The 27,727-nt window shown below is 34.3% G+C and overlaps 1 protein-coding gene across 2 annotated transcripts; it reads left to right on the plus strand.

The window, feature by feature from the left end:
- On the plus strand, nt 1-27,469 carry SKIL (SKI like proto-oncogene). 2 transcript variants are annotated; one of them, XM_040248918.1, is made up of 6 exons: nt 1-2,786; nt 16,479-16,576; nt 18,105-18,337; nt 21,640-21,881; nt 22,171-22,395; nt 23,065-27,469. In XM_040248918.1, exons 1-6 carry the CDS (start codon nt 1,689-1,691, stop codon nt 23,221-23,223), a joined length of 2,055 nt encoding a protein of 684 aa, XP_040104852.1. In that variant the 5' UTR covers nt 1-1,688; the 3' UTR covers nt 23,224-27,469. The 2 variants fall into 2 exon arrangements, with proteins under 2 accessions (XP_040104852.1, XP_040104860.1); XM_040248926.1 differs by having other exon boundaries at nt 22,171-22,326.
- The last annotated feature ends 258 nt before the right edge of the window (nt 27,470-27,727 follow it).

Below are 27,727 nucleotides of genomic sequence, written 5' to 3' on the forward strand. Positions count from 1 at the left end.
TCCTTTTCCTCCACTTCCCACTACCCGCTTGCAAGCCTGAGGCGTCCCGGGTGCCTTGCCCTCCTCTCCCCGCCTCCGCCTCGGGTTTAAGGTGGGTGAGTGGCTTTGCGTGGGCCGAGGATTTCAGGGTTTGAGGGCTCCCCATTCTAAGTCATGCCTCCTGCCCTCTTCCTTGGCCTGCGTAGGCTGAGGTGTTCCTGTGGTGGGCGAAAGTCAGTACGTTGGCTAGTGGCCTTGGTACTTAACCCTTTGGCTCTGTTTTAAGGTAAATTGCTGAGAGTTTGGCTGGCAAAAATTTCTGTTTACTGGATTTTTTTTGCATTTTCTCTCAAGAAGGAAGTGGAAGAAGAATCTTTGCTTTTTCCCTCTTCCTCCATTTGCATTCTTTGTGAGGTCTGTCTGCCTTGTGCTTTTTGTCCCGGATTAGTCTTATTCAAGGATGGAGATTCCCAGGAGTGGAGTCTATAGCTTTTGGCTTCCATTAAGCAAATTCGCTAACCTTTTAAAGGGAAAGTTAATTTTTGCCTGTAGCTATTCCAGAAAAATAACGTACACTGACCAGATGAATTATGCACTTAAGATTGTGACTTGCGTGTAGTAGATGTGTTATAACTGGTATTTGATTTTTAGATGAAACTGGTGGGTTTTTTTGTTTTTTAATTAAGGGATGAAGTAATAGGTTATTTTAGTTAAAATAGATTATTTTAATTAAAATCGCATAACTGAGAAAAAACCTCTGGTACTGAGTTTTGGGTGAGATGATCTGTTTAAGGTTTTTCCTTTTCTGGGTTGGAGTAATCCTCTCCCTTTTGAGGGATATTATTGCTCCCTTTACTCATTCGCCAAATTGCTTTTCTATTTAAATGAAGGTACTTCTAATTAAGCGGTGTTAGATTTAAAGAAATCACTCAAGTGTCACCTTTGGTAAAGTGAACTCAGTTTAAGATTAAGAAACTAGTTTTAAACTGACCCTTTGGCCTCTGGAACAAATTCAAATGTAACTCTTCCCCAACCCCCTTCTCTTCCAGATTAATTAAAAGAAGAATGAACAGTAATCCTTGAAGATAACTGGGCAGATTTTTCTTTAGGTTTCATTTTTAATCACAGAAATTCAACTGGAGTCAGAGTCTCGTTACTGGTGTGAGGGTTTATTCAAGCCTTCATTTTGTTCACACAGACCAACAGATCATTTTTAGAGAAGATATTACCCCTCTCCTTTTTTGTGTGTGTCCTTGGTGCCAAATACTAAATTTGGGTGCATAATTTTGACACAAGTGATTTTTGACACAAGCATAAACTTTTTGGGTGTTGTGCCTAAAACTAAACCAAACTGTTGCATTGAACTTGGACATCTTGAATTGAGAGAACTGGTAACTTTATTTTAGTACATATACCTGAAGATTAAAAAAAAAAGTTTCCTAGGAGGTGTGCCTCTAAAAATTATTTTCTTTGTTATTAGACATAATTTTTTTTATAGTACTGGCAGTACTTATACTGAAGTATTAGCAGAACCAAACAAAGTTGCAAAATCTATTGAGGAGTGTAGGGATATCTCTTTGGAAATTTAAATTTTCTTTGAGAATAAGTTACCATAAGAATTGGTATACATCAATTCTCTCTCTTAAAATAAGCAACTAAACAATAATGCAAATTTCAGACTTACTTGTTTAATACAATAGTTTTTAGCAATGGAAAACCTACAGACGAATTTTTCCTTGGTTCAGAGCTCAAATAAAAAATTGAATGGGATGGAAGATGATGGCAGCCCTCCAGTGAAAAAGATGATGACAGACATTCATGCAAATGGAAAAATGATGATAAACAAGTTGCCAACAGTAAAGAAGGAACACTTGGATGACTATGAAACACCAATGGAAACCGATGAAGAGCATGTCAAGAGGACCTGTGCCTCTGTGCCTGAACCTTTACATTTAAATCCTAGTTTGAAACATACTTTGGCACAATTCCATTTAAGTAGTCAGAGCTCTTTGGGTGGACCAGCAGCATTTTCTGCTCGGTATTCCCAAGAAAGCATGTCACCTACGGTATTTCTGCCTCTTCCATCTCCTCAGGTTCTTCCTGGTCCACTGCTCATCCCTTCTGATAGCTCCACAGAACTCACCCAGACTGTGTTGGAAGGGGAGTCTATTTCTTGTTTTCAGGTTGGAGGAGAAAAGAGACTCTGTTTGCCCCAAGTCCTAAATTCTGTTCTCCGAGAATTTTCACTCCAACAAATAAATACAGTGTGTGATGAATTGTACATTTATTGCTCCAGATGTACATCAGACCAGCTTCATATCTTAAAGGTCCTGGGAATACTTCCATTCAATGCCCCATCCTGTGGGCTGATCACATTAACTGATGCACAAAGACTGTGTAACGCTTTATTGCGGCCACGCACCTTTCCTCAAAATGGTAGTATACTACCTGCAAAAAACTCATTGGCCCAGTTGAAGGAAACTGGCAGTGCCTTTGAAGTGGAACATGAATGCTTGGGCAAATGTCAGGGTTTATTTGCACCCCAATTTTATGTTCAGCCAGATGCTCCATGTATTCAGTGTCTGGAGTGCTGTGGAATGTTTGCACCCCAGACGTTTGTGATGCATTCTCACAGGTCACCGGACAAAAGGACTTGCCACTGGGGCTTTGAGTCAGCCAAATGGCATTGCTATCTTCATGTGAACCAAAAATACTTGGGGACACCTGAAGAAAAGAAACTGAAGATAATTTTAGAAGAAATGAAGGAGAAATTTAGCATGAGGAATGGGAAGAGGACTCAATCCAAGGCAAGTTTTTTTTTTTTTTTTAAATAGCAGTTTGAACACTGGTAATTGTGTACTTTGAAATTGTATATTTAGAATATAACTTAAAGTATTACTGCTCATTCAACAATAGCAAAAAATATTGATCTGTATAAGATGTTTGTATTACACGTTTTAGGCTGTTAAGTGCTTCCTTTGTGTGTTCTCATTTGATGTTCCAAACAACCTGCTGAGAGAAATGGGATTATTCCCATTTTACAGATAAAGAGAATGAGGCTTAGAGAGATCACGTGGCTTTCCCAACGTTATATAAGCAGGGAGTGGAGGATTTGGGGCTTTTTTCTTGAGTCTGCTTTCTTTTTCACACATTTTGCCTTTTGATGACTGAATCAGTTGTTTTCTTAGGACTCTTAATTTACACTTTGGTCTTATCTCCATTTGCAAATGGTGTATAGCCAGCCAAAACAATTCTGGTGATGGGCTCCAAACAGCATTTTTCAGAGGTATATTTAGGATTTCTGACATTGTTTCTGTAATTGAATATTCAGACTTTATCAATATTGGAAACAAATGCAAAAGACAGATTGATCTGAAGACTTTGTGATTCTAGTCTCCAAGATTTTTTTTAAAGAGGAATAATTTTAAAAGTTATGACAGCTAGAATACAGATTATTCTAGATTAAATAAATATGAATATAAAAACTTACCAGCAAAGAGATTTTAAAGTTATTATTTTCTCACTGCATTATTTGGTAGGCTAAATGAGTATCTTTATTCCAAGGGTTTGAATAAGCTAGCTAATAAGATTTAGGCTATTAAATATTCAGTGTGTGGATCTGGTTTTAAAATATTTTCTTACTTGAATAAAATCAGTATAATAGCTAATACTGTTAAAACGCACCAAGCATTGTTCTTGAACAGTTTTACACACATAATTTTATTTTATTGGTGCCACAAAAAAGGTGGCTATATTTCATCGTAAAAATCTAATCTTTCCACTGTTAATTAGCTTTTATTCCTTGAAATAGTCTATCTTTTCTCCTTCACAGAAGAAATGAATGAAGTGTACTGAATGACTGTAGGTTATTTATAGCAAAACTAGAGCTTAGACCAGAACCTAAGGTTTAGTGTCCTGTGCTTCAATACGGTATCTTTCCCTTTGAGGAAATTTAGTTTTCCCAATAGGGAAATTTAGTTACAATGTAGTTCTGACAGTGATTTGCTTCTGAAGCCCAGTGAAGATACTTTCAGACTTGAATTCAGGGTAGTTTGCTCCTTGTACTGAATCCAAAGCATCAGTACTTTGAAATTCCTCGCCTGTGGCTACTAGATAAGTTTATATTGTTCTGGTGCCATTATTAACTGATTTTAAAGCATAGTTGACCTCAATCCAGTTCTCACGTTGTTGGACTTGCTTACAACTGGCCTGGTCACAAGCTGAAGAGTGTGCTTATTAGAATTGTCTATATTCTCAAAATGTGGAATGCCCCCCCCCCCTTAATATTTATGGTATTTTGCCCTAACCTAACTAGAAGTTTTATATGTCCATAGGTGGCCACATTATTTGCCAGATGTTTTTGGTCTGATCTTGATTGCTCTGACATAAGCATTTTGGGGAAGAATTGCTTTGCCTAATGTTCCTGCTCTGTGTTTGTGAGAAAAAAATACCTGAGAACCATGATAAAGGTTAAAAAAAAAAAAAAAAGGTGATGAATTTACTTAACTGAAACTGAATGTGCTAGGGTTTGGTTAAAATTGAAACCGTCCCTCATCTGGATGTAGTCCTTTTATTGTATCATAATTTATTAATTTGAATTCAGTTTTTACTTGGGGAAGATGTGAGGTGTTTTTTTTTTTTGCCATTTTTTTACTATGTTATTTTTTGCAGAATTTGCTACAGTGTTTTTGGCATATTTTGGTATTTTTTAAATTTAATGTGAATTTTAAGCAATTTAAGAGAATTTAAGAAAACTGTCAATAATCAAACCTTTCAGAAAGAAGTTTGGGGGGAGTTCATGTGTGCTTGCCACTTCACATTTTGGAAATACGTTCCTCAAAACATGTTAAAGTAGTTCTTTTTTGAAGTTCAGATGAGAGACCAGTCCCAGATGGGTTGTATGCTCCTGGCTGTGTAACTGATAAGACAGTAGAATCAGGAATTGAATGCAGGTCTTCTGACTTGAAGTCTAGAAATTTTCACTACTTTTTCCTAACGCACATTCCATAGCAGAAACTGAATTTTGAGAAACATTAACTTTTCTTGTCAACTTACCTTCGTATAATGGTTCTTAAGCTCGCTATTAACTTTTATATAGACTCAGACTAAGGTATTTTACTGGGAAGGGAGTAAGGAGAAGGTCCTTTGACTGGGGAACATTTTTCATTATCTTCTGTGAGTCATTGAATTGGTTGCCCAACAAACCAAATAGATCCAGAGGAAGCTCATTTTAAAAAGTCAAAATAGACTTTTAAAAAAAAGTTAAAGAATAACCTACCTATAGCTCAAGGAACTCTGCTCAATGTTAAGTAGCAGCTAGGATGGGAGGAGAGTTTGTGGGAGAAAGGAAACACGTATGTGTATGGCTGAGTCCCTTTGCCACCAACTTAAACTATCAAAACATTAATCAGTTATGCTCCAATATGAAACAAAAAGTTTAAAATGCTTAAAAAATTAAAGAATATACTAAATATATTAAGTTCTTATCTAAAGGGCTTTAGGTTTAATATGAACACTAATGTAATTGGGTATGTTTAGCTAAAGAGTAGTTTTTTGGCTTTTAAAAAACCCCCTCAAACTCAGTAGGCAATTGTTTGAAATGTAGCAACTGTTAAATTATTTCTAAGGATGAAAGTTATATTAATAATGGTTACCAAACTGTTTGTATAACTATATTGACTTGGCATAGTTAGGACTTAGATGGGAGAAATAAGTGGGATATGGTCAGTGTTCTAAGTGGAGAACTGACTATTCTTTGCAGACACCAAAGATAACAGTATTTTGAACTCTTTCTTAGGTCACCACAAAAAATAATACTTGATATTAGATCTGCCTAGCTTGCTTTGCAAAATGGTGTTATGAAAACTAAACTGCCTCTTCATATCATTTGAGTTTTTAATGTTTTTATTATAAAAATGATTATAGTATTTTACAGTGTGCAAATATATGCAAGAATATAATTTTTGATTCTTTTCCAAGCTTCCAGTGTTATTTGATCTAATTCTGATTTTGTTGAATCTTATGTTTCTATCTGGAAAAAGATTTGCCAAGCAAACTGATCATTTGTAAATAAAATTTGAAGGGTAATGTTTACTTTGGATTATTTTCAAGCACATTAGAAAAACCTATTTGTAGTCAATTGATAAGATCTTTATAGGTGATTCTTTCCTGTTACAGCATGTGGCCAACAATCTCCAGATCACTAAGTAAAGATGATTTATGCTCTTATTTTTTTTTAGGAGTTAAAATTTAGATTTCTAGCATTTAGACTTGACTGTGAAATAGTATAGTGTTTATTCCTACTAGGGAAAAGGCCCTATGAATTATCTGTGATGCGAATAGATTACCTAAAGTTATCAACTTAAAAGTTTTCCTCTTAAAGTCTGTTCAACATTTCACTTTTTTTTTTAGTTTTGCATTTTTCTTACAGTTCATTTCTGTAGAGGTCATTTGGAATAATAATACTACAAAAACTTTCTCCCCTCTTGTAAGCTTTTTTTTTTTTTCTTGTAAGCTATTTTTGACAGCTCCTTTTGTTTAGGAAGTGTGTTTCTTAGTACAAACCTAGATGAGGGAAGGAAATACACTAGAGAGGATAGGTTAACTACAAGAGTTGTGTTGGGACAAAATATGTAACAGTAATAATTGTGATAGATTTGATGGTAATTTGTTACATCAGAGGCATAGTTTGCATTTTATAATTAGCATAAACTTTTATCAAGTGGTGGTAAGGTCAGAATCAAATGAAGTATTTGTGCTCATAGAAGGGACCAGTATGAATATTTTTGTCTGACTTCTACAATTAACAACTATCTTAATGGGTTTAGAGAGTCCCATTTTCCCAGAATTTAGTCTAGTGCTTGGCATGTCAGTTATTCAGGGAAAAGGAAACTTTTTTAAACTGAACAATTTTTAAGAAACAACCCTGATTTTAGAATAATTGGGATTTTTTTTTTTTGAAAAATGATGGTTTAACCCTTAATAAACATACAATTTGCAAGTAAACTATTGAATAAGACAACTGATCAAATGAGGGAATGGGTGTAAAAGTATTTTTGAAGTTAAGAGTCTAGAAACATAGGATGATACTTCAAACTATGATTGAAATATTTACTAATATGTAATTTTGGATTTTTCCTTTCCCCACTTTCTTGATTTTTCTAGAATTATCGGAAGATATTTCTAAGTAAGATAACTGAGTATTGGGCTCAAATGTATCTCACATTAATTGTTTGTATACAGTAATTATATTAGTTGGATATTTGTTTACTTACCAAAATGAAGTTTGCAAGAAGATAGTATAAAACAAGTTTGTTATAAAATATGTTACAGGGACATTTCAGTGGAATCATTAGAATGGCTTTGGGAATAGTGCCCCCTTATGGTTTAGAAATATAGTCTATTCATTTTTATCATTAAAAAATGGTAGAACTTTTAAAAATGTTAACATTTTTTAAAAGGCTTCTGATAAAAAACTTCATCCTTTTGGTCTGAGAAATGTTGAAAAACTTCAAGGAAATCAAGTCTCCTTAAGAAACTTTGAAGGAAAGGGATAGGGCTGAATCAGTGCCTAGTCAGCCAATAGTGTTCTCGTACCTATGCATATGTTATAATTTATGCCAGTTGAGAATAAGGAGGAAAGCAAGAATTGGATAATTTTAATGCCTTTAGAATTCTGAAAGCAGAATATATGGAGCCAGGACTCAATTTGATCAAGTAAAGAGGTAAAACTAGTTTGGGAATATGTATTTTGTCCATGTGTAAAATTTTGCTCTTTTGAGGTTTCATGTATGTTACATGTACATTAAAGTAATGTAAGGATTTTATTTGACTACAAAAAGCCTAAAGAATATATAATTAAACCTTAACCATTTTTAAGGGTGTGGTTTAGTTCCATCACTAAATAAAGTATAGCCCCATGTTAGGCAGAAAGAGGAATGAACAGGACAGGTGTAAAGTTAGTTTCCCTGGAGGGGCCCATGATGGCCCATTCCAGTATTCTTGCCTGGAGAATCCTGTGGATGCAGGAGCTTGGTGCACTGTAGTCCATGGGGTTGTGAAGAGTTAGCCATGACTGAAGTGAATGAGCACACATACACACACAGTTAGTTTAAAACTCATTTTGATTCCGAAACTTAGAAATGGGTCACAGAAGTGTGTGTGTAAAGACTAGCTGGAGGCTCCCTAGGGCAGGAATTCATCCTGTAGTTTCTAAATGTAGAAGGTGGTAGATGCTTAACAAAGGTTTGGATAAAACTGAATGAAAAGTCTTACTAGCCATAGAAAGCTACCAGTGATTTTCAAGGAGGAAAACAGTTTAGTTTTAAAGCAGTACAGCATTTTGTTTTTATTTATTTGTGGTATTGAATTTATTTTACGATTTCAAATAGCCTTGAAAAATAGTGTGTATTTTGAGTATCTTATGGCGTAGGGACAAAGAATACAAAAATTAAAGAAACTTAACTAAAAATCACTTTGGTACATAAAAATAAGGCTTTTACTCCTTTTTAAAAAGGTTTTTTGGTGGTATTATGGAAGCACTATAGGCCCATTATAGTACATCCTAAAAAAAGTGCAAAGAAGAAAACAGAATTTTCTCATCATTTCACCATGGAGTGATAACCACCATTGGAATTTATTTATTCCTTTATATCTGTAATGCTTTGTATTACAGATCTGTGCAAAATCATCTGTAGAGTGCACTTGTTAATTTAGGATTGTTTGTTGAAATAATACATTTGGACAAACTGTAAAACTTGCACTTAGAGCAGTAGTCATCAACTTGCAGTTTTTGGTCTATATACCCTTTCCCATCTGGGATTCTCTGAGGAGAATTAAGCCCTTTAGAAAGATTGTATATAGTACTGTTCTAAGTACTTTGGAGAGAAGTTAATTTAATGCATACAATGGGAACTTTGCAGAATTTAGGCTTAATTCTCTTGAGAACCTCATTAGAAAAGGATGAGGGGATGTAAAGGAAGTCAATTTAGTGGGTCATCAGCACTTTAAAAATACATGAAATAGAGTAAAAATTTAAAAGTGCAATCTATTGCACATAGTAAAATAATTTACATTTTGATGTTAATTTACATTATTTGAAGGTCAAAATAATCTTAGTTTTTTAAAAGCATATATCCTGAAATGGGATAGAAAAGCAAACCCTTAAATTTACATAGATTAACTTTTGACAGATAGTTTAGTGAAACAATGTATGTGACACGTAAATTTTCAAATAATTGCAATATTAAGTGAACTAGACACCATAGAATTCCACTGTAAAGAAGTTAATTTTCTTTAAGTCCTAGAAATTAACACGATTTTTATCAGTTTGTTCAGATAGAAAAGGAAGTGATGTCATACTACTGATTTTTACATGTCTTTGTTTCCATGAAGGATTTAAATGATAATTGCACATAAGAATGTGAGCCTTTGCTTTTCTTGTGAGAGTTTTTAAGCACTTTAAACCTAAAATTGGCTTTATGAGGTAGATGATACAATTTTGTAGTGTTGAGTAGCAGGAGACATTGCTGATTGCTGCTTGTTGTGGTTGTTGCTTAGTTGCTAAGTTGTGTCTGATTCTTTGGGATTCTGTGGACTCGCCAGGCTCCTCTGTTCATGGGATTTCCCAGGTGTGGGTTGCAATTTCCTTCTTCTGGGGATCTTGCCAATCCAGGGATCAAACCCACGTCTCCTGCATTGGCAGGCGAATTCTTTACCACTGAGCCAACTGGGGAAGCCCATGATTTCCTGCAGATCATTTTTGATAAGTTAGTGGAAGTTCTTAGATCATATTGTTACAGGCTGATTAATAATTACAATTAATCATTACACTGATTATTTTTAGTGAAATGAGGCACAAAACTAAGCCTTGAAATCTCTTAAGTACCTGTTGCTACCTTGTAACACTATTCCTACTTCAGTTGTTGAAACACTCATTCACAACATGTTGAAAGTATTGAGGAAACCTGATCCTATTCTGAGAGATTCAGTTTCTTTCAGTAAGAGTATGTTGGCAGCTGTCTGATAGGGTGTTAGGGTGTCTAGTGTCCTGAAATCATTTATGGACCACTTGAACGACAGAATGATCTCTGTTCGTTTCCAAGGCAAACTGTTCAATATCACAGTAATCCAAGTCTATGCCCCAACCAGTAACGCTGAAGAAGCTGAAGTTGAATGGTTCTATGAAGACCTACAAGACCTTTTAGAACACCCAAATAGATGTCCTTTTCATTATAGGGGACTGGAATGCAAAAGTAGGAAGTCAAGAAACACCTGGAGTAACAGGCAAATTTGGCCTTGGAATATGCAGTGAAGCAGGGCAAAGAGTAATAGAGTTTTGCCAACAAAATGCACTGGTCATAGCAAACACCCTCTTCCAACAACACAAGAGAAGACTCTACACATGGACATCACCAGATGGTCAACACCAAAATCAGATTGATTATATTCTTTGTAGCCAAAGATGGAGAAACTCTATACAGTCAACAAAAACAAGACCAGGAGCTGACTCAGATCATGAACTCCTTATTGCCAAATTCAGACTTAAATTGAAGAAAGCAGGGAAAATCACTAGACCATTCAGTTATGACCTAAATCAAATCCCTTATGATTATACATTGAAAGTGAGAAATAGATTTAAGGGACTAGATCTGATAGATAGAGTGCCTGATGAATTATGGACAGAGGTTTGTGAGACAGGGATCAAGACCATCCCCATGGAAAAGAAATGCAAAAAAGCAAAATGGCTGTCTGGGGAGGCCTTACAAATAGCTGTGAAAAGAAGAGAAGTGAAAAGCAAACGAGAAAAGGAAAGATGTAAGCATCTGAATGCAGAGTTCCAAAGAATAGCAAGAAGAGATAAGAAAGCCTTCCTCAGCGATCAGTGCAAAGAAATAGAGGCAAACAACAGAATGGGAAAGACTAGAGATCTCTTCAAGAAAATTAGAGATACCAAGGGAACATTTCATGCAAAGATGGGCTCGATAAAGGACAGAAATGGTATGGACCTAACAGAAGCAGAAGATATTAAGAAGAGGTGGCAAGAATACACAGAAGAACTGTACAAAAAAGATCTTCACGACCCAGATAATCGTGATGGTGTGATCACTCATCTAGAGCCAGACATCCTGGAATGTGAAGTCAAGTGGGCCTTAGAAAGCATCACTATGAACAAAGCTAGTGGAGGTGATGGAATTCCAGTTGAGCTATTTCAAATCCTGAAAGATGATGCTGTGAAAGTGCTGCACTCACTATGCCAGCAAATTTGGGAAACTCAGCAGTGGCCACAGGACTGGAAAAGGTCAGTTTTCATTTCAGTCCCAAAGAACAGCAATGCCAAAGAATGCTCAAACTACCGCACAATTGCATTCATCTCACACGATAGTAAAGTAATGCTCAAAATTCTCCAAGCCAGGCTTCAGCAATACGTGAACTGTGAACTCCTAGATGTTCAAGCTGGTTTTAGAAAAGGCAGAGGAACCAGAGGTCAAATTGCCAACATCCGCTGGAACATCGAAAAAGCAAGAGAGTTCCAGAAAAACATCTATTTCTGTTTTATTGACTATGCCCAAGCCTTTGACTATGTGGATCACAAGAAACTGTGGAAAATTCTGAAAGAGATGGGAATACCAGAGCACCTGACCTGCCTCTTGAGAAACCTGTATGCAGGTCAGGAAGCAGCAGTTAGAACTGGACATGGAACAACAGACTGGTTCCAAATAGGAAAAGGAGTATGTCAAGGCTGTATATTGTCACCCTGCTTATTTAACTTCTATGCAGAGTACATCATGAGAAATGCTGGGCTGGAAGAAACACAAGCTGAAATCAAGATTGCTGGGAGAAATATCAATAACCTCAGATATGCAGATGACACCACCCTTATGGCAGAAAGTGAAGAGGAACTCAAAAGCCTCTTGATGAAAGTGAAAGAGGAGAGTGAAAAAGTTGGCTTAAAGCTCAACATTCAGAAAACGAAGATCATGGCATCTGGTCCCATCACTTCATGGCAAATAGATGGGGAAACAGTGGAAACAGTGTCAGACTTTATTTTTTTGAGCTCCAAAATCACTGCAGATGGTGACTGCAGCCATGAAATTAAAAGACGCTTACTCCTTGGAAGAAAAGTTATGACCAACCTAGATAGCATGTTGAAAAGCAGAGACATTACTTTGCCGACTAAGGTCCGTCTAGTCAAGGCTATGGTTTTTCCTGTGGTCATGTATGGATGTGAGAGTTGGACTGTGAAGAAAGCTGAGTGCCGAAGAACTGATGCTTTTGAACTGTGGTGTTGGAGAAGACTCTTGAGAGTCCTTTGGACCTCAAGGAGATCCACCTAGTGCATTCTGAAGGAGATCAGCCCTGGGATTTCTTTGGAAGGAATGATGCTAAAGCTGAAACTCCAGTACTTTGGCCACCTCATGCGAAGAGTTGACTCATTGGAAAAGACTCTGATGCTGGGAGGGATTGGGGGCAGGAGGAGAAGGGGACAACAGAGGATGAGATGGCTGGATGGCATCACTGACTCAATGGACGTGAGTCTGAGTGAACTCTGGGAGTTGGTGATGGACAGGGAGGCCTGGCGTGCTGCGATTCATGGGGTCGCAAAGAGTCGGACACGACTGAGTGAGTGAAATGAACTGAATGTCTTAGTATAATACATAATAAAAGGAACTTGGTAGAGATATTTGCTTTATACCTAAGGAGTTATTGCTTAACAGTGTGTTCAGTCATGTATTTACTCAGGTTGCTAACAATTTATGTTTGGCTGTACAACATAATGTGTATTTAATATGCATTATATTTTATTTAATGTAAGCACGCCATTAATGGAGGATAGACTATGAAATTTAGCAATCTACCAGTCCTTCATACGTATACTGGCTTATAAATAACAAAATGTAAAAATTAATTTTTGTCTTTCTAAATTCTATTTTAAAAAATTCTTTTCCCACATACTACAAAAATTTAATCCAGATTTTTTGAGGGGAACTTTTAATTGTCTTGATTACTTTAGTTCATCAATGTTTGTCATTAGGGTTAATTAAAGATCACAATATTAATCTGCCACTGTAATTAGAAACTAAGAGTGCCACCTAAAATCAAAGTTTACTATTGAAGATAAGTCTGGGAGTTTTAAACAGTTTTTGTCTTGTCTATATGTTTTTTAGTACAAATTGGAATGTATATGTACTAACAATTCTGAGTGGATGAAATTGCTTTTGTTACTACAAAGTGATGACAGAAATACTTACTGGTCTTTTTGTAAATGAAACCAGGTTCTCTATATTATTTGTCATTGTGAGACTAATAAGCATTGTACCGAAATACAGTAGTTCTTTATCAGGATACCTGATTATTAAAAGGTCATGTATACATAACACAGTAAGTTGAAATTTAGAGAAACTTTGTGTAAAATATTTTCTAATATTTACTTATTTAAAATTAATTATTCTACTATACATTTTGGACTTGTTTAAATTTTGCTTTCTTAGATATATTTGTTGTTTTATGACTTAGAGAAAGAACTTTAGGAATGAAATCATGCCTGAAATTTTTCTTATGTGTTTCAGATGAGGATGCCATCTGTTCATTTTGTGGTAGATAATGATGGGGAAGTTGAATGATAAAAGTATTTTAAAATGTTAAGGCTCTAACTTGAGCTACTAAGTGATCTATTTCTTTTCTTTGCCAAATAATGTAATGTAGTCTGTTTTAGTGTTTAATTACTTGAAGGGAATAAATTATCCTTATATTGAAAGGTAAAAGAAAAGGCAATACCTGTGTGTATCTTGGTGTCTCATTTTTATTTCTGATCAGTAGTAGCATTACTGCTGTGCCATTTAATTATACTGTTATTTTTTTGAAGACCTAATTTGTATGTTGCCACAAATGCAGAATAGATGAGAAAATCTGGCATGACTGTGAATGTTCTGTTGTGTTCTTTTCTTAATTGTTTTTAACATGCAGTTAGGATGATTTGTTGTAAATGTGTTTATGGCTTACCACAGAATATTAGGTAAAATTAACTCCCAGCATTTTATCATGGTTAGTGTTGTGCATTTCCCCATCATTTATATTATTTAATTTGTAAATCTGATCTCTAAAAATGCACCCAGAGACAGTTGAGATTCTTCAGTACTTCACTGAATAAAGGGGTATTAGTAAATGTGAAAGAGACTAGTAGCAGAGTAACCTTAAAAGGGGCCACCCTGGGAATTTAATGAGCTACACTGTCATTCAGAATTCATTCAGCGAATATTTATTGAGTCCCTACTGCATTGCCAGGTGTGGTGCTAGGTACTGAAAATACGGAAGTAATTAAGACAGTCCTTGACCTAAAGCTGCTACTTAAGCAGAGGCCAGATAACCACTCATCAGGAGTTCTGTAGAGGAAATTCAGACATTTGCTAGAGGACTGTGCTAGATGGTCTTTAAGGTAGGTTTTTTTAAGAACCCCCTCCTCTGGGTCTTTCTTCATGGGTAGGTGCAAGAATAGGAAACAGTGGTCAGAAACAAGAGAGGGATGGGTGTTTAAATAGAAATGAACGTGCTAACAGTTATTTAAGATGGCATTTGAAGTTTAGAGATGTCATAAAAGCAAAACTATACTGAGTTTGGATTATGAATAAAAAAGTAAAACGTATACAAACTTATCAAGCTATAGAATTTTGAAATGAACATGATCAAAATTGAGTCAGATTTGAAGTCAAGATCTTTGGCTGAAGAAGTTTAGAATTTTGTTATTCTGAAGATTTAAAATCCCAGCTATCCATAATAGGAAAAACTTTTAAATATAAATATCAATTTTAATAGTTTTAATTTAAAAAATCTGGAAACAGTTGATTTCTTGGGCAGTAGTACATCCAGGACGTCTCAGATATAAAACTGATGTAAAGTGGAGCTTTCTTTATTTTCTAAATAATGAATTTAACAAATGACCTCTAAAAAGGAATTTCTCATTTAATTTGAGCTGATCTTATATTTCATTGATTTGTTAGAATGAGCTTTTTCTTCATTAACACCTCTTTTATTACAGGGTTGGGGTGAAAAATGTTCTGCCTAAATGAGTTTTCTGGATAATGAAACTACTCTTCTCAGCACTGTCTTTTTTAAAAACTTTAACCTTTTTTAAAATCTAAAATGTCAAATACTCTTCAGTCTTTCTAAGTGTATGTATGAATATGTGTGTATATGGTATACTACTTATAAATATTGACTATAACACTATGTCATATTGACTCAAGACTTCTTAAACATTAGATATTCTTTTGGAATAAGGATAGGGAACAGTTGAGATATATTATTTTTCCTAGCCAATGTATGAGAAAGCCCTCAGATTGCCTTGCTTTTTGAATCAGTTTTTGTGTTTGTGTATTGTAATTCTTCTCTTTAGGCTGTCAGCTGGCACCTGGCATCTATCATTTAGTATTTCTGTTGCCAGCAGTCAGTTCCCCTTCTAATTTATGATAGAACTAAGCTATAAGCTGAGAAACTATGTAAACAAATGATTGTTGTGTTTTATAAATAAGCAGTTGATTTTGCCCCAGATCCTGAACTTCTTTAGAACACTTGACCAGGATTGTGAAGTTTTAAAACAAATTCTACTCTGTATATAGAGTCTAGAGGCCCTCACTGAATACTCACCTCTTAAATCTTTTCAAAATATTCTTTTCCCTATAGTCTTATGGCCTTGTTAGTCTTTTAAATTCTTTGCCCAGTCATTCTTAACAAAATGTTGTTCTCCCGATATGTGTATGTAGGGGGAGGGGAGACATGTAAAACAAACCAAATGAGGAAGTTAGTAACCACAGGTTATTTATTCTTTCTCAGTTTCTGAGCCTCAGTTTTCTGATCTGTAAAGTGGAGATAATTGTACCTACTTAATAAGCTATTTGTTAGAATTAAGCAGGATATAAAGTTCTTATCATGAACTTTGAGGTAGCCAGTTACCCTCTCCTTTTCCTTTATTTACAAGGCTAAAAAAGAGCTTTTCATATTTATGGTAAAATGTGGTTTACTGATAAGTATTAGCAGACACAGTGGTTTCAAAATTTGGCAAAGTATTGCTGTAGGATGTTATCTAATTTAGTATGCTAAGAAATACTATAGGGATGGAGGGGGTAGGTTATAGCTGATTGTAGTAGCAAGAAGAGTCAAAACTTATCAGTGCTGTACATTTGTAGAGTACTATTATTTAAAATGGATTTTTAACACAGATTCCATAAGTATGATATTTGATGAAATCATTTCTGGTAGTCCATGTTAATATACATGCTGAAGCTGTTCTTGTGATGAGGTAGTTAATGTCTCTTTGAGTTTTAAGTGACTAGACCTGGGATTTTAAAGAAAGACTGCCCTATTCGAAGATGATTCTTGAATTACATAATTCTTTACTAGTCAGTGTTCTCCAGAGGCAGCCTATGGCTCTGTCGAATACACATCTAAGATTAACCATCATATCTTCCTTCAATAAACTTTTCCACTTCTACATTTTTCTACAGATAGATACACCGCCAGGAATGGAATTGCAGTCATGGTATCCAGTTATAAAACAGGAAGGTGACCATATCTCTCAGACACATTCATTTTTACATCCCAGGTGAGTGAGTATTAGCTTGTTCGTTCCTTCATTGAATATCTATACAGCAGGTGCTTTTCTAGGCTCTGGGAATTCATTATATCATTTTAGGTTTTTTTTTTTTTTGCTAATCCAGGGAATGAATTCAAATAGGTTGAATATTTGAATTAACTTTTTTTGTATGTTTCTATGTTTTTCCTGGAAATATGTTATTTCCTTTTTGCCCTAAAGTGGAAAATATGAAAGTTTAAAAATTTTCCTTACTTCCCTTCAAGAGGTCAATCAACTCTCCAAGAGTGCAGTGTGCAACTTTGATTTTTTAAAATGAACCTTTTTTGGAACTTAGAGGTTTTCATAGTAGTTGCACCCCTCAAAATCAATGTTCATATTCTCAATAAAAATGCACCTTAGATTATAAACATTTTATTTAAAAAACCTAGACTTTTATCTGCTGCTGTAGATAAAAGCAGCATTTATTTCCTCAAGCACAGTTATGGAGAATCTCAATCTTACATTTATATAGTTCCTTCTATTCCTTTTACATTTGAAATAAACTTTGGAGTAGTATTAAACCTGTCAGTTTTCTTAGCAGGATACTGAGTTTTCACCCTCAGAATTCATGTAATTGGTCAAGAGGGACAATATAGATGTCCTGTACAAAGAAAATGTAATATAAGAGGATATTATTTAGAACTTTTAGAGGATGAAGTGTTAGGTCACTTAAATGGTTGCATCTTTTGGTTAAAGGTTAAGCAGATTATAGTTAATCATATGGTACTTAAATATCTAGCTCAAATTTGTTCCATGTCTCTCAGATAATCTCTTGCACAATTTTATGTGAGCTTTGAGCAAAATTGGTATTGGTGATTATCTCTTTGATCTTAGTTTTGCTTGATTTTATTATTGCTGTTTTATCAAATTAAGTAGGAAATATCAAAGTATTTTCAGAAGATTGCTTGGTGGAGTCTGATCCAAGGAGGATAGCCTAGTAGCTGGGCATTGTTCAGAATACTGATTGTTTTCTTGAAAAGGGAGAAGGGCCCTGGGAGCTGTTCATTGGGGCTGCAGTGAATCAGGCCATAGCCATGCAGTGTGGCCTGAATCAGCCTCACTATAGCAAAGAACAAGGACTCCTTGCTTTGGAGGGGTGGCACACAGGGAAAAATGGTCCTCCAGAATATCATGTAGTCTGTTTTCTTTTGGCATAAACATTACCTACTCAGGGTTGTTGAACTGCTCTGTAAAGTACTTCATGCTTTTAGTTCTCATGAGGTTTTGAGGGAAGGAAAACTGATTTTCTTTTCAGTGAGTATCTTTTTACTGTTTAGAAACTACTTTTGGAAAATAACAGAAATATCCTCATAATTTTGCTCTTTGTGCCTCAACTACTTACTGACATTTTCAAGAATTCTTTTCTAAGACCCTTATTTTCTGAATTGTTGTGTTATCTGTTTTGGTTAAAAAAAAGTTGTTTAACTATAGAAATTGATGTTAATATATTTTTACCTAAATGTAATATGTATCTTATTTTGCCATTTTTTGTTTTCAGCTACTACTTATACATGTGTGATAAAGTGGTTGCACCGAATGTGTCACTTACTTCAGCTGTACCTCAGCCTAAAGAGGTCACAAAGACACAGGCAAGCAGATCTATACCAAGACAGTCAGAGAAGCCTCACAGTGGTGGGAAACATCAAAAAATAGTGTCTTATCCAGATGTCTCACTGGAGGAACAAGAGAAAATGGATCTAAAAGCAAGTAAAGAATTATATAGCCACCTAGGTAAGGATTCAGAAATTACCTTTTTAAAATCATGTCCCTAATCAACATATTTATTAAGCATTTTCAAAAAGAGGGTTTCTTTTAATAAGAGAATTTTCCAGATAATTGAAGCTTATATCTTAAAAAAATACAAAACACCTTTCAAAACTCTGAAGTCTGGGAAGATCCCACATGCCGGGGAATAGCTAAGCCCATGCGCCACAGCTGTTGAGCGTGTGCTCTAGATCCCAGGAGCAGCTGCTGAAGCCCGCACGCCCTATAGCCAGTGCTCTGCAAGAAGGGAAACGACAGCAGTGAGAAGCCTGCACGCCACAATGAAGAGTAGCCTCAACTAGAGAAAAGCCTGTGTAGCAACGAAGAGCCAGCACAATAGATGGCCAAAAACAGATTAATAAAATTATCTTTAAAAAATATATGATAATCTGTAAAAATATTGAATCAATTATGTTGTACACCTGGAACTAACATGATACTGTTAATCAACTATGCTTCAATTAAAAAGAGAAAGAAGTGTACTAAGTGTAGTTAGGTATAGGACTCAGAGACATTAAGTTGTGGAATAAGCAAGGATTGAAAATGAATAGCTGTGGGAGCCAGGCAGATGGCATAAATGCAGAATGCTGGCTGGACATGTTAAAAAAAAGCTGCATGGTTACAGTGCCTTTTAAAATATGGTGGACCAAACAAGATATGTCTGCTCACATGCTGCCTGTGTTACCCTCTCTGTAGCTGCAGAGTTTTGCCTACAGCTTAGGCAAATGTAACAGTTCTTTTAGCTTTCTCAGAGCAGTGGAAGAGTCCTTTGGTTATGTAATTGTTTTCATAGATAGTTGAGATTCTTTGGGGGGAGTTTGTACTTTAATTTTGAGATTTTCCTTGGATTTAAGTATGGCAGAGGATAATTAGTAACATACCTTTATACCATGTTTGTATTATATTTCCTAAAGTATTCTAGAGGCTTTAAAAAAATTGTTGAGGTGTAATTCATATACCATAAAATTTATCCTTTTAGACTGTACAATTGAGTGGTTTTTAGTAAATTCACGAAGTTGTGTAATGATCACAATTAATTTCAGAACATTTCATAATCCTTAAAAGAAATCCTGTAATCCAGAAGTTACTCTTCATTCTCCCCTTTTACCAGCCTCTAATCTGTTTTCTGTTTTTATGGATTTGCCTGTTTTAGGCATTTCATATAAAATGATTGTACAGCATGTGGCCTTCTGTTGCCTGGCTTCTTCCACTAAGGATGTTTTCTCAGTAGATGTTACAGCATGTATTAGCACTTCTTCCCTGTTTATGGCTTAGTAACTTTCTGTTGTGTGGATGGATAAGACCCTGTTTTGTTTATCCATTCATCAGCTGATGGACATTTGGATGTGTCCACATTTGGCTGTTACGACTAATGCTGTTATGAACACTTAAGCACAAGTTTTAATGTGAACATATGTTTTTATTTCTCTTGGCTATATATTTAGGAGTGGAATTGCTGGGTCATATGGTAACTCTATGTTTAATATCTTGAGGGACTGCCAAACTGTTTTTCAAAGCAACCATACCATTTTCATTTCTAGCAACGGTCTCTGAGGTTTCCAGTTTCTGCACATCTTTGCCAACAGTTGTCATTGTTTTTTGTTGAGAGCCATCCTCGTGGTTGTAAAGTGGTATCTCATAGTTTTGATTTGCAATTCTCCAGGTTGACTAATGGTACTGAATATCTTTTCATGTTTTTATTGGACACTGCAAATCTCTCTCTCCTTTTTTTAATATTTATTTTACTTATTTGGCTGTGCCAGGTCTTAGTTGCGGCACACAGGTAGGATCTTTAGTTGCATGTGCACTCTCAGTTGCAGCGTGGTGGACTCTAGTCCTCTGACCAGCAATTGAATCACGGTCCCCTGCATTAGGAGTGCAGAGGCTTAGCCACTGGACCACCAGGGAAGTCTGCATTACAAATCTTTGGAGAAGTACCTGTTGAGATCCTTCGCCTATTTTTAAATTGGGTTGTCTCTTTATTATTGAGTTGTAAGAGTTACGTGTACATTCTGGGTACTAGAGCCTTACCAGGTAGAGGATTTGTCATTGTGTCAGTTGTCTTTACTTTCTTGGTTGTGTCCTTTGAAACACAGAAGTTTTAAATTCAGATGAAGTCCAGTTTGTTGCTACTTTCCTTGCTTACTTTAGGTGTCATGTCTAAGAAACTATTGCCTAATCCAGTTAAGAATTTTAGCTCTCAAGTTTAAGACTGTGATCTATTTTTAATTAATTTTTATATAAGATGTAAAGTTCAACCTCAATCGTATATTTTAAATTAATTTTTATATAAGATGTGAAGTTCAACCTCAATCGTATATAGATACAGTTGTCCCAACACGGTTGAAAAAGCTACTGTTACTCATTGAATTGTTTTGGCACCCTTGTTAAAAACCAGTTGCCTGTAAAAGTATATGTTTGTTTCTGGACTCAGTCTTTATGTCCGCACAACACACGGTTTTGATTTCTGTAGCTTCATAACAAGCTTTGCCATTGGAGATTGTGAGTCCTCCAACTTTGTTTTTCTTTTTCAAGATTACTTTGGCTATCTTGGTTTCCTTTTATTTCCATATGAGTTTTAGGATCAGTTTGCCAAATTCTGCCACACAGCCAGGTGAGATTTTGATAGGGTCTGCATTGAAAAAGTAGATCAGTTTGAGACTACCATTTATTGTAGTCTGTTTGGGCTGCTATAACAAAAATAACATGACTGGGTGGCTTATACCATAGACACTTACCCTCACTGTTCTAGAGGCTGGGAAGTCTTAAGATCAAGGCCCTAGTGGATTTGGTCTGGCAAGGGTTTGCCTCCTGGTTCATAGATGGCCGTCTTTTCATTATGTACCCAAATTGTGGGAGAGCTCTCTGGAGTCTCTTTTATAAGGGCATAAATCCCATCAAGGGGTCTCTACCCTTATGAGCTAATTATCTCCTAAAGGTTTCATTTCCTAATACCATCACATTGGGGGTTAGGATTTCAGCATAGGAATTTTGGAGATCATGATATCATCTTAATGATATTAAGTCTTCTAATCCATGAACATAGGATTCCTTTCCATTTATTTAGGTCTTTTATTTCTTTCAATAATATTTTATAGTTTCTGTTGTATAAGTTTTATACTACTTTTGTTAAGTTTATTCCTAAGTATCTATAATTTTTTTATTTTGTTTATAAATGAAATTATTTTCTTAATTTCATTTATGGATCATTCTAGTGACTTTTGACAGAGTGGTATTTATACTTTGTTACTTCTTTTTTGCCTTTGAAGATCCATCAGTCTCCAATAATTCTACCAGCAAAAAGAAACCTGAGTCTACCACTTGCAGCTTAGCCAGAGACACAAGCAAATCAGGAACTGACTGTGATGTTGCAGCTTCATCTCCATTTCTTGTCAAAGATGTCACTTGTGAGGACGATAAGGAAAAAATCATGGAAGTAGAAGTGAGAACTTATATAAAACAACAGGAAAAACTGAACTCAATTTTACAGAAGAAGCAACAACTTCAGATGGTAAAATTGTTATTTAAATGATAGTCTATTGTGAAAAAATACTTTTGCATATTCTTCAAGATAAGATGCTGTAAATGTTTTAACATTGTTCAGTTTTATACTTATAAGAAATATTAATATACTTTTAAATTTTTAGAGAAAATAGTTTTCAAGATAGCTACTTATGTATAGAATTGATATGACACCTCAATTTTGTAGTAGATACTTTCTGTCCTCTTTTTTTCTGAATTGAAAGGTTTAATGTGATAGAAATAAAGTAAAAATTGTATTGTGACTCTTTAAATTACAGGAAGTTGAAATGTTGAGTAGTTCAAAAGCTATGAAGGAACTTACTGAAGAACAGCAGAATTTACAGAAAGAGCTTGAATCTTTGCAGAATGAACATGCTCAAAGAATGGAAGAATTTTATGTTGAACAGAAAGACTTAGAGAAAAAACTAGAGCAGGTAATGAAGCAAAAATGTACCTGTGACTCAAATTTAGAAAAAGATAAAGAGGCTGAATATGCAGCACAGGTAAGAGTTACACAGTTTATATAGTGTTGCCTTTTCAATGTGGAAATTGAAGCTGTTACTTTAATTTCATTAAAGAAATTACTTTTTGTTAACTCGTTTCATTTAGGCTAGACTTTGAAATAGATAATTCTGTTAAACACAATTTTATGCTATATCATTCAAGATGATTGTTTTGATCTTGGTTGTTGCATTACTTTAAATTTTCACTGGATTTCTATAGTTTAGTTGTCCTAATTGCTAATCTCTAGCTATCTGAGTATCAGTGTTATTTTAATGTAATGCATGGGCTTTCAAATCAATGGCTTAACAAACATAAACTGTTGCCTACTATGTTGACAAGCCTTGGGGCAAAAGTGGATAGTAGCTCACAACTTGGGAAAGATGAACAAATAACTCCTAATCTGATCATGCTGTGGTAAAAGGTATACCGAGGTGTAAGGCATAATGAAAGTGTCCTAAGTGTTCAGTTCCCTTGACCCTTTGTTTTGCCCTCATTTTAAGGTCATTTCAAAGTCAGATTAATAGTATTGGATATTCAGGAGATTATAATATGCATGAAATAGTTCATTTTTGCAAAAATGATTTGAAAGTAGGTTTTTGCCATGATGTGAGAAGTAATGGAAAACCAAAACTGAGTGAATAACTGACACAGTCTTCTAAATCACACAGCTGGCAGAACTGAGACAGAGATTGGACCATGCTGAGGCTGATAGGCAAGAACTCCAGGACGAACTCAGACAGGAACGGGAGGCAAGACAGAAGTTAGAGAAGATGATAAAAGAGCTAAAGCTGCAAATTTTGAAATCATCAAAGACTGCTAAAGAATAGAAACCTTCAAAGAAATCCATCTGTGTGTTCCCAACAGGATTTATTTTTATTTGTTTGTTTACTTTGGTATATGGATTCTGAACAATTTATCTGCATGAAATAACTAGGCATTCTATCCATTTGTAGATCAGAGAAAGTGAAGAGATTATATATTAGTATATAAATTTTTACATTTTCCAAATGAATGAAAATGTATGTTTCTTTGTACTTTTCCTTTCAACCAGCTTCAAACCAATACTTTGCAGTTTCAACTATTAGATATGATGCCTATATTTCTAATGCAGTTTAACGATTGCATACTTTTTAAAGCTGCATTGTGTGATGGAAAATAGTTTTGATCAATTTTGTTATCCATATTTTAGACTCAATTTTAGATACAATGGTGGCTTCATATTTCATATATAGAGCTACTCAAGGAGTTGTCCGTTTTTTTCATTAACAATCTCCTTTCTAAGTTGAAAGTATACTCATTATTATAACCAAGATTTTTTTGTTTCATCTTGTGGCATGAATTTCCACCAGTTCCTTTCTATTTAATGTCTCCTAAGAGACATTATGTCAGTAGAGGAATTTCATTGATGAAGTTATAGCACACCCCAAGGGAAAAGATAACATGCTTTCTTATACACTGCTGTTAAACTCAAGAACCAGTTATAATTAGATTTTCTGTTTAAATGTGGTTATATTTAGAGAAAGTTTTTTATGCAGCAACTTTAGAAGAGGGAATAAAATGTCATAATTTTTGAACTTTTGTTTATGTTGTTAATAGTGTTGTGAAAATATTAATGTACTTGAGAAAAACTGATACCATTGATGTACATCGGTTTCTATACAATCCATAATCCTCCTGTACAGTTTTTATATGTAGTTGTGGGTCTTACTGAAATTTATATAATGGATTTGTTTTCCTTTAAATTGTAAGATATTAAACACTTTGAAGTTTATTTTGGACTTTTGTATGTTTAAATGTTAAGTCTTACCAAATGTGCATGAATGGACCATTTTCAATTATTATTTAATATCAAAATCAGGAATTTACAGTCAACTAGTAGTGTATGATAGGTTAATATAGGGAAGTTTACTTATCTGCTACTAAGATTTTTTTAGATAGTTTTTAGAAGACAAATTCCATAGTTTGGGGAGGGACAACTTCTTCTGCACTTTTTTTTTTTTGCACAGAAAAGTCTATCATTAATGGCAAATTTCATGTTAGTTAATTCTTGGCTTAAAAGATACTAGGTAAAATTCTTAGTATGCATTTTTTAAAAGAAAGTTTCCTGAAGCTACCATTAATTGACATTATTGTCCCATGAATTTAATTTTTATATTCTTGTGTATGGTACTATATGAAATTACTTGAGAACTAAATTTATTTTATAAATAAATCAGCTAAAGTTAAGGTTATTTACTCTTCCCATCATAGACAATAGATGCTTGGTATAGAACTTCAAAAGTAAGTAGGTTATCATTTAACCAGTTATTTTCATATTTTGCTTAATGGTACTGATATAGCCTAAAAGAATTTTTGTACTTCCCAAAGTATAGTTTCTTCACTAAAGTATCATCTAAATGTGTATTTTCTATTTACCATTTAAGTTTTACTGTGTTAACCCTGCAATTTAATTGGTCGATCCTTGGAATCTCCTTAAGGAAGAACACATGTTAAAATGACATACAGGAATAAATATTAAAAATGACATATGCTTCTAATACTTTTTATTTGCCTTTATCTGGAGAAAGAAAAACAAAAAGATATTTTTATGACACAGTTTCGTTTTAGTTGTGGATTAGTTGCGTCACAGTTAAGCTTTTTGGGAGGTAAAACTCAAGTCTGTATAATTTATTTTTCTATTTCACTCAAAATCTACTTATGTTACTTAGTTAAAATGATAAGCTATTGAAGTTTCAACTCAAAAACATCTAAAATAATTTGTTTAATCATTAAAATATGTTTTTAAAAATTCTAAGCAATGCTTTAATCACCTTTAAATTATCATAAGCTCTTAATTTATTAGCTTTGAATAAAGAACTATTTTTTTAGTCCTTCACATAAGGGAAACTTGCCACATGAAATTGTATAGTCTTCATTTTTCAGAAGATACATTAATGTGCCATCAGTTTCTAACTTCTTTGAAAATAGTGTTTTGTTTTTTTTTAAGCCAATTGTAAATAGTATACCTATTCTAGATAAAAGTAATTTTAAGTTAAACTGTACAACATAGCTTGAAAGTATAGACTTTGTAATACTTTACAAGTGGCCTCTGCTAAAAATATCTTATCCATATAATTATTATTCTATTCTTTGCATGCTCATTTTGTGTGTTGGTTGTTAGCTTAAAGTTTGTTTTAATGTTAACTTTTGTGTGCCAACTCATCCGGCAAGCATATTTTCCCTCAGACTTCATAATATTTTTCTTTTTAGGAAAAATATAAAAATATTTACTTTCAAAAACTGTGTTAAAGGAATGACATACCAGAAGTGCTAGAGCATCTTTAAAAGGAAGAAAAGATAGAATATTAGTTGACTGGGTGATGAGTGATGTTAAATTTGAATGATGATAGTTTCTGTATTCTAAACTTGATGAGAAAAGGGTACCAAATCTATTGTAAAACCTGCTGTCATTGAGGAAGCTCTGAACAACCCTGGTTTCACAAATAACACTTTGAAAGAATTTGACCAGTAATGTAAGTTTGGCTTGTGCTTTAGTTTTGTAAGGCATACTCTTTCGCTTGAATTTCTGTGTCCAGGAGAGTTTGGATGTTTTATGGTTCTTGAACTAATTTTATAATATATTTAATATATTACCAGTTGAGATATAAAATATAAAACTTGTACATATTGAATTAAAAACCAGTTGCTAAAGTAGGTGTAATAGACTGAGTACAGTGATACTTGCAGGTTACCCATATGTTCTAGAAGTCATGGCAGAACAACCGATTCATTTACACATCTTTGGTTTCTGTTTGAAGGAAAGTGAAATGATAAAGAAACTTGAGCAATATAATACATGCTCAAAGTTATTTCCCTATAAGGAGTAGTAAAGCTGGTGGTGAAGATTTTTGACCAGTTTCTAAAATTTTCTTCTCAATGACTTATGTTTTGATTGCTTAGGGAAGAATCCTTACTTTTATTTGCTCTTATGCATTTAATGCACACGACAGCATATTACAGATTAATAGAATGAAAAGTTGTGCTCATACTGTACATTTATTTCTGTGCTTAAAACTACTTGTTAGTTTTTATTGAAGCTGCCAGCAATAAGGGACACATTACTGCTGTATTATACATTGTGAGATTGAATAAACAGCTGAAATTTTTTTCCTGGCGTAAGACACTTAAGCATTTCCATTACTGGAAAGAATTTGTATGGGTATTCTATATTGCATCTTGTTTAAAAGGACAGTGTTTTTTTTTTTTTTTTTTAAATCCATTTTAAATGGCTTCTAAACTACTTAATGGAATTTGGAGCCTGTTTTTTTAGTGATAGTAGTAAATGTTTTATATAGTGCTACTGTGTTTGAATTAAAGAGAACAAATGTAAAAACTGAAATGAAAAATTAGGCCTAGAAAACAAAATAGTGTATTAAGTTAGTTGAATGTAAAAGACATTTATAAGATTTTTTCCCTTTAATATAGATACCTCACTTGAGAATAAAGCACAGCATACTTAAAGTAGTTATAGTTTTTAAAAAAAATCCTACTAAAAGAATTGCTAAATCTTGAACAACTCTTGGGGAGAATTGTAGTTTGGGAGAAATAAAATATACTTGCTTTTAACCATCCTGTTAGAAGTATTTATTTATCCTGATAATTTTAAGCCAACACAGTAGTCTTAAATTATTTCTGAATTTCTAATCTGTGAAAGCAGTAAATGAAAGATCTGTCGTGCAACTGTTGAAACAAATTGTTGACTACATTGACCATAATTCAATTTAAAATCTTGCCAATGATGTACAGTTTTATGGTTAAAATTGCTGTGGTTGGTTGCATTACATGACACACAAAACTGTCCTCTACCTCACGTGAAATAAGTATTTTATATGGTTTTACTATAAAACAAGACTCATCTATCTGGTCACTTAGTTTACAAATTTTGAATTATATTTATTGAAACATGACATACTGTGCTCTTAGCTTATACCTCAATTGTATTTTGTGCTGTTTTCCATTTTCATGCCTTGTAAATAACTTGTATAGATTGTGGATCAAATTCCAAATAAAAACTTTTAATGCCAGTGAAATTGATTTAAGCCTTCTTGGTATCCTGTGTGAACTCAACTTTCTTGTTTCTTAAGATTGACATTTTCTCCTTTGGTTCCTTTAAAGTCTATTCATTACATAGCAAGTGACTAGAAATGTTTTAAAAATAGTAAAATGTGAAATTCTGTGTGATTTTGTTTTATTCTGTTGGCCATACTGCACGACATCTGGGACTCTAGTTCCCTGACCAGGGATCTAACCCTTGTACCCTGCATTAGAAGCACGGAGTCTTAACTAGTGGAC

Source organism: Oryx dammah, unplaced genomic scaffold, assembly GCF_014754425.2.
Source record: "Oryx dammah isolate SB20612 unplaced genomic scaffold, SCBI_Odam_1.1 HiC_scaffold_2, whole genome shotgun sequence".
Lineage (NCBI taxonomy): Eukaryota > Metazoa > Chordata > Mammalia > Artiodactyla > Bovidae > Oryx > Oryx dammah.

Coding starts and splice junctions, on each gene's coding strand:
- SKIL (XM_040248918.1), top strand. CDS start 1,689: ATGGAAAACCTACAGACGAATTTTTCCTTGGTTCAGAGCTCAAATAAA. Junction 21,882..22,170: donor AGAAGCAACAACTTCAGATG/GTAAAATTGTTA, acceptor TTTAAATTACAG/GAAGTTGAAATGTTGAGTAG. Junction 22,396..23,064: donor AGGCTGAATATGCAGCACAG/GTAAGAGTTACA, acceptor TAAATCACACAG/CTGGCAGAACTGAGACAGAG.